This window comes from Sinocyclocheilus rhinocerous, unplaced genomic scaffold, assembly GCF_001515625.1.
Source record: "Sinocyclocheilus rhinocerous isolate Xijiao unplaced genomic scaffold, SAMN03320098_v1.1 scaffold1199, whole genome shotgun sequence".
Lineage (NCBI taxonomy): Eukaryota > Metazoa > Chordata > Actinopteri > Cypriniformes > Cyprinidae > Sinocyclocheilus > Sinocyclocheilus rhinocerous.
Window position 1 is genome coordinate 458,899 of NW_015650328.1, and position 7,805 is coordinate 466,703.

The 7,805-nt window shown below is 37.8% G+C and overlaps 1 protein-coding gene across 1 annotated transcript; it reads left to right on the forward strand.

The window, feature by feature from the left end:
• Positions 1-1,828: 1,828 nt before the first annotated feature.
• Positions 1,829-6,892, forward strand: LOC107711723 (glial fibrillary acidic protein-like). Its single transcript, XM_016516756.1, has 11 exons — positions 1,829-2,052; positions 3,136-3,289; positions 3,660-3,812; positions 4,315-4,434; positions 4,530-4,625; positions 4,709-4,843; positions 5,331-5,441; positions 5,608-5,718; positions 5,815-5,939; positions 6,093-6,470; positions 6,805-6,892. Exons 1-11 carry the CDS (start codon positions 1,829-1,831, stop codon positions 6,890-6,892), a joined length of 1,695 nt encoding a protein of 564 aa, XP_016372242.1.
• The last annotated feature ends 913 nt before the right edge of the window (positions 6,893-7,805 follow it).

The window sequence follows — 7,805 nt, forward strand, 5'->3', positions numbered from 1 at the left end:
GAGTGTCATCAGCATAGCAGTGATATGAAAAGCCATGTTTCTGAATGACAGAATCTTGAATACATTAATCTTTATATAGATCAGTGAATTTGCCATTATGATGTCATCTAGTGACATTTAGCTACCAGTTTTAGCTACTTTCAATTGAAAGCAGTTGGCAACACTGACAGGCACAAGTCAGGAGATAGACACAAAAAAATCAAAGGCTTTATCAATGTCTAGAAGCACAATGAAGTCTATTATTAAGAAGTGGAAGATATTTGGTACAACACAGACCACAAATGGTCATCAAATTTAACTGAACTTGAGTGGGCAAATATTGCAAAGTTAGTAGAGACATATCCCAACAGACTAAAGGCTGTAATTTAACAAAAACATTAAGCAGGACAACTTTGCTATCACAGGACTAAATTACATTTTAAACTTTTAATGATATTGTAAATGTTCAACAATTTCAACCATAGAAATAAGATCTTTCCTGCAATCATCTGGCACTTCATAAGCCTTTGTTACTTACACATGTTTCAGGATAATCTGTGACTAATGACAACCAGAGCTGTACATGGTACTGTCATTATATAATCATAGAAGAATGTCTTACATTCAAACAAGAAAACAAATGGTACAAAATCTGTTACTGGGTCGGTAAACCTTTGTACTTTGTTTAGCCCTGAATGATTCATATTAGTACCTAATAGATACATATTACCTAAAGTGTACATATTAATACCGTCCCAACTTTTGCACCATTTTTTTTTCTGAGAGTGCACTGTTAGTCTTAATCATATTAGTCTTTGAGCCATATGTATGTGTATGATCATAAGAATTATGTGTACCATTGTCATTAATGTGGATGTGACAGCTGTCTTTCACTGATGAATCTGAAATTTAGAAAATGGATTTAAATTTAAGTCAGCAAAGCAGCATAAGTGGACAAAGATAACAGTGCCTTATTATTGCCAATAAAGAGGCTAGTCTATTGTCTTTACCAATGCTGTCATAGTTTTTTCCCCGAGCACTGCTATAGGGATGAGTGACTAATGTACTGTAATTGAATGAGATAGCAGGAGTAAAATAACGCCTGAGTGTTTGAGCTCATTTAGCCACTGTTCATATCTCAGAGAGATGCAGACCCAGCCTTCCTCCCACATGCCTGGCAAATCTTAGATAGTCAGAAAGAATCTCATAAACCATATTAAGTCAGCAAAAAAAAAGTTCTGTAATGATTAAAGATTAGACTATAATTCAGCTGAAACTAATACCATCTGCACCATTTTTAAGAAAAAAATACTATTCTTTAGATCCTGATTAAAGAGACTTCAAGGACTTTTGTAATTCCCACTTAAATCCTTTAGTCATTTCAAGCATGAATCTCAGACAGGCCATAGAAAAACACTAGTTAATTCCCTTTGCATTTCTCATTTTTACACATTCTGCCATGTAAATAGTGACCACATTAGTGTCATCTCTCACATATCAGTATCCCTCTGCACAGATTGACCTTGTGACATTATTCCTTGCCCTGTCTAGAAGCTTGTGTAATTAAATCCCTATATCAAACCACATCACATCACGACTGCACCTCCAGACTAATGGAGTCTTGTCTCATAATTTACCCCTCTATTCAACACCTCTCAAGACCCTGACAGATGTTTGAGTGACGGGCCCAATTCTTGATGGTGCAGAGGCTCAACATTCCCACAGCATTAACTCATGTTTATAGCGGAGTATAAAACGCCTGGATCTCTGGGAGTCTGGATTTGTGAGCAGAACTTGCAAGAGGAAAATCAACACAGTAAGGCTTTAAAGTTTGGCCACTGACCCTATGATGAGTCGCAGCCCAGAAAGGATCTCATCCTATCGCCGCCATTTCGAGGATGCCAGCACCTCCTCTTACCAGGTGAGGGTCAGCAGCCCTTCTCCCGTCAGACGGGACGTCGGGAGGTGCCGTTCAGCCAGCTACACCCGTAAAGCCAGCGCTGTCAGCAGCAGCAGCATGGCAGTGGGTCGGAGGACTATCTCAGCCTCACGCAGTCAGCCCCTCATGACCAGGTAAGCATCGCCCATCCTGCATGCACAGATAAATAAAGGAACAATGCAGAACATCATCATGTATTAGACTAAATGCAATTTGTTAAACCTACATATTTTTTTCCACCTCAAAGTAATCAATTGTTTCTGGCATTTATAGGAGATACTCAAAGTAAACTTTCAATAAAAGAGAAAACATGAGAACATTACAACTTACAACAATAAAAAAGTCACTATATATATTTTTTTTTAAAGCATATGTATAGTATATTGTTACAGTAAGGAAATATTTAAAGATATTTAAACATATTTATCCATATATTTAATCATAAAAATTTAATCTAAAATTAAAAAATATATAAAATGAATATCTTAAATATATACTAAATATCTGTTTTTTCATTATTAAAGAAATGCATATACATATACAACAAAATAAAAAGTATGTATTTCTATTTTGTTATATGTGTATGCATTTTTTTAAAACAATAAAAAATCTTATAATATAAAATTAATGATACTGTAAAACTATCTAAATATATAATCCAAAATGTGTATATATATATATATATATATACATAAAAAATACATCAATTATAGATAGATAGATAGATAGATAGATAGAATATACGATTCATTTTATATTTTATTAAATTTATATTTTATTTTTTTATGATTAAATATATGGATGCACATAATTAGCATATATAACAATTTAACATACAAACATATAATAAAAAATATACATCTCACAAAATTATTTATACAGTTACTTTAAATATTTGCCTAGTGTAACTTAGAGAGATTTTGCGACTGCCGAATTTAATTAGGCCTATTCTTTTGTCTGGTGGCAAATAATGTCTTTGTTAGAACATGTTAGAACACAGATTCTTTTAAATTGTATTTATTGATCCGTTAGAAATCACACACGGCCTCTAGGAAACTCAAGCACTCTCAATGACTGTGTGACCTAGTAAAACCCAAAGTGACAAATAAATGCATCTTTGCCAAATCAGCCACACGTTACCTTTCATTCACTTCACAGCTAATCTGTGGCGTTTTTCCTCCGGAATTCACGTTGTGAAAAATCTGATTTAATTGCAGTGTCAGAATGGGAGCCATCTGTCTTAGCGAAGGGGGTCCAGGGGTCGATCTCGACCAGGCTGCTGCAGAAAACCGTGAATTCCTGAACACACGAAACACTGAGAGACAAGAGATGATACTGCTCAACGATCGACTGGCAGCATACATCGAGAAGGCAAGTGCACTCACACAAAATTAGTATGCCTTTGATGCATATTTAAAACACTGGATGCGATTAGATCACAATGTCAGTGATGTCATAGCCTACTACATTATGAACAACATAGCCTACTGTAATTAATGTAACAAAATAACAAAAATGCAATAATTTAATAGTGCTCTTACTGCTCTTGGAAACGAGCCTCACTTTTAGAGGCATCTTTGGCTGCATTTGTCTGATTTGGCCACGCTTGAATGCGTCGCGCGCACTGGCAGTGTGGAAATGCCACCGCTGGCTCGCGAGATAAAGCGCATTATTCGCACTTCTGTGGGCATACAGACAGAGCACATGACACACATACTGTGTTTTCTTATTCTCCTGTAAGGTCCGATCGCTGGAGCAGCAAAACAAGTTGTTGGAGACGCAAATCGAGGCCCTAAAGAATCGATACTTAAAGCCCACCGGCCTCCGCCTGCTGTACGAGGAGCAACTCCAGGAGCTGAAGAGGCTGGCGGAGCAGATGAGGATACAGCGGGGAGCTGATTATCTGAATGGATCCTTCGACAGATCTTAAGCATCAAATAATATTATAAAAGTCTACAATAAATGTATAATATGCAAACACCTTAACGTCTATTCGTAAAAAATGTTTTAAAATTAAATGAATGATTTCTATATATATTTAGGCTACACTAGCCAGGAGCTGAAGAGGCTGGCGGAGCAGATGAGGATACAGCGGGCAGCTGATTATCTGAATGGATCCTTCGACAGATCTTAAGCATCAAATAATATTATAAAAGTCTACAATAAATGTATAATATGCAAACACCTTAACGTCTATTCGTAAAAAATGTTTTAAAATTAAATGAATGATTTCTATATATATTTAGGCTACACTAGCCTATTTTAAGACTTCAAAATAATGTTGTCTTGGATAAGGAACAATCAGGCGATAATTCGCATTGAGGGGAAAATAGTATCAGACTTAGACATAGTCTATGCATTATATGATAATACATCTAATTAGCCTACTTTTAAAGGGCCTCGCTATTGCTGCAAAGGACTCTATGGTGGGTCAGCTGGAGATGATAAAGGTGAAATATGAGGAGGCCGTGGAGATGAGGAAGAAAGCCGAGCTTGATATTGAAGCCTTCCGTCCGGTATGATTACCATCAAATTGTCTTATAACATTTAGTTTTAGGCGATAAGCAGAAAAAAAGTGTTGGAATGAGATGAACATCTTTTATCGTCTCAGGGTGTGGACGCCGCCACCGCCGCGCGCATTGCTTTGGAGAAGCAGCTAGAAAACCTGGAGGTGGAACTAGAATTCCTTCGAAGAGTTAACAAAGAGGTCATTAAAAAGCAAAATAATTACATTTTCCTTGATAAATAAAAAGCTAAATGTTTTAATTTTTCAAAACCGCACGTTTTCAGGAAATCGAAGAGCTTATGAAACAGATATATGCGGTCCACACCACAGCAGCAGACGCCTACAGCCTCCCCGACCTCTCAAGCGCCATCAAGCAGATCCAGCACCAGTATGATGATATTGCCGCGAAGAACTTACAGGTGAGGATTTTTACGTAACAAGTAAAGTTTGCAATAGGGGAGGACGGGCAGCATTGTCTGTGAGTAGTTGGAAAATGTTGTTTATATTATTATTATTATCATCATCATCATTATTATTTGCTTTGAGTTTAAATGTTTCTGATTAAAATATTAAAATATTTTTATGTTTTCCATTGTAAATGGAAACGTTTAAAATGAAATGGGGTGGTAATGGGGATTATTTTATTATTTAGATTTTTGGGGGAATTAAGTTTGTTTGAAAAAAACAACAACACTCTTTGTACTTGACCTTAATTCACACAGTTATATAAACTATTTCTAAGACTTTTATTTGAAGCATAAATATGGGCATTTTCTATCCCATATTTATACTTAAAAAAATAAAAAAATAAACAAATTTAAAAAATCCCTGTGTCAAATGTTTAAAGTTTGAACAAAATGTTACAACACTCCCTGGACTTCATATTAACAAAATATTTTTCTGCAGGAAATGGACTCTTGGTACAAAACCAAATTTGATGATCTCAACAACAAATCTTCAAAACATGTAGACAAGGTGCGAAGCGTACGAGAGGAAATTGTAACTGCGAAGAAGGACGTAAGTATTAATGATCATTCTTAACACATGCTTAAATTGGGTAACACATCTCTGATATGTTAATTTTATATGATTAACAATAGTAAAAAATAACATAATATTCAAAATGATTAAAGTATAACATTCATTCATTGTTCCCTCTTGTTTTAATTCTGCACATTTCTAGATTCAAAATAAGGAGCGTGATTTGGACTCTTTGAAAACCAAAAATGAGGCTTTGGAAGCACAGATCTGTGAGACTCAAGAAAAGTACAGAAAAGAACTGGAAGAACTCCAGGTGAGAAACCAAGTCACATATAATCATGCTTTGGCCTACGAAGTAAAGTCAGAGAAAGAAATCTGAGCATAAACATGGTTATAATTTTTTTTTCAGGCAAGAATTGAGGCCTTGCAGCTTGAGCTGAAATCCTCCAAACAAGGGACAGCACTGCTTCTGCGTGAATACCAAGATCTACTTAATGTGAAGATGGCTCTCGAGATTGAAATTACCACATACAGGTAGATTTTAGATTCTTGAAATACTGTTTAAATCCAAACAAATACCAACAACTCCCAAAACACTTGTAGGTTCCAGGGTAAAACATACCAGAATTTAAGCATTTCAAAATGTGCCATTTTCATCAATTCTTCCTTCTAAATTTTTGTTCACAGGAAGCTCATTGAGGGTGAAGACTCTCGTATTACTTCTGTTATGCAGAGCATGCAAACCATGTTCCTCATGAGCGGCAGCATAAGTGTTCATGGTGCTGGAGCCGCAGGTGTTGCAGGAATTGTTGATAGAGTGGGTGGAGGTCTTGCCAGAGGTCCTGGTGGGGGTCCAGCCACAGGTCTTGGAGGAGGTCTAGACAGTGGGCTTGCCAGAGGTCTTGGAGGAGGCATTGGCAGTGGTCCTGCCACAGGTCTTGGAGGTGGTAATGGCGGAGGTCTTGTTAATGGCATCACCAGTGGGGTTGGCGGCCCAGGCACCACTGTTGACTACACTCAAGAGCAGGCTGTGGAGATGACAGAGAGGAAGACTGTGCTTATCAGGTAGCATTAAAATCAAGCTTTCTGTCAGAGCCGTGACTTAGTGGTTTGCATATGTTCTTTCTGTGGTGTCTGCACAAGAACTTCAGTACTGACCTTAAGTCATATTCCTATCCCATTCCCATATCTGCCTTTACATGTTGTTTCTTTAGAAAATAAAAAGGTTTTTTTTGAGTTTAAAATGTTTTAGAGTTTCATTCCAGGCCACTTAGATTCTGCATTGATTTTTCCCACAGAACTCTTTACATGTTGTTTCTTTAGAAAATAAAAAGTGTAGAATTAATGTTTTAGAGTTTCATTCCAGGCCACTTAGATTCTGCATTGATTTTTCCCACAGAACCGTTAAAACTGAGGACGACACGCTGGAGAGCAACACACAGGAGAAATCTTATTCCATCTCTGGAGCAGCAGATGATGAAGAGTAGTGGTGTTTTCTGCTCACCAATCATGCCTTCAGATGTGTGTGCCTTACAAACCAAAAATCAGCTTGCGTCTTGCATTGCTTGTCCACTACTGGAAATAAAGCTCTGAGCATTCCATCTTTTTGCGGGTTTTGTTACTCTATTGTTTGTGCATACATCTACAACATCAACAGGTGTAACATGCAGGGCACATTATGACTGTGTTGGAGACAGATGATGAGGAAGGAACAGACAGGAAAACAATTTAGGATAAAGGCAGGGAGTGTAACTGTGTCACTCCACGCTCAGTGTATCACCTGGATTCTTTGGCCAAAGGGGAATCCCATGCAAACTGTCATAAGAAAGGTACTGCCACAACATGAAGTCACACTCACTGTATGGCCCCATTCTATCAAAATCTGCCCTCCTCGTCTGCATCTGATCCATCCTGATCGGTTCACACTGGAACACGCCAAACACTCAAACTGTCTGGAAGTGTGAGAGACATGTGCACTGGAGTACTTAGGAGTGCTGGAAGCAATATTTTTGAAAGGGGGCGCTGAGGTGTTCTTGGGGGGTGTTTGGTTAAGGCGAGTTTACACCAAAGATGTATGAGCTGAAACTTGCAAAAGAAAATGGTCTGCCACATCCTAACGCCGTCTCTACACTGGATACTCTATATCTATTTGTCAGCTTGGTGGCTCAAGCGCGTGGAGTAGGATACGTCAGAGAATGCGGCATCTGTTTACTGTAGCGCTCGCACTCAGTTACTGAATGACTGATTATAACGGGATCTATGTGCTTTGACACCGTCTCGCGCCGTCCGGGCCCGGTGTGATAGTGTTAGTTAAGGCGCTTTTTACTAAGCTGCTCCAATACTACCGCTTATAGACTAGACGGTGTATTATTTCCAGTGCTTACGGCACTTCAATATTTT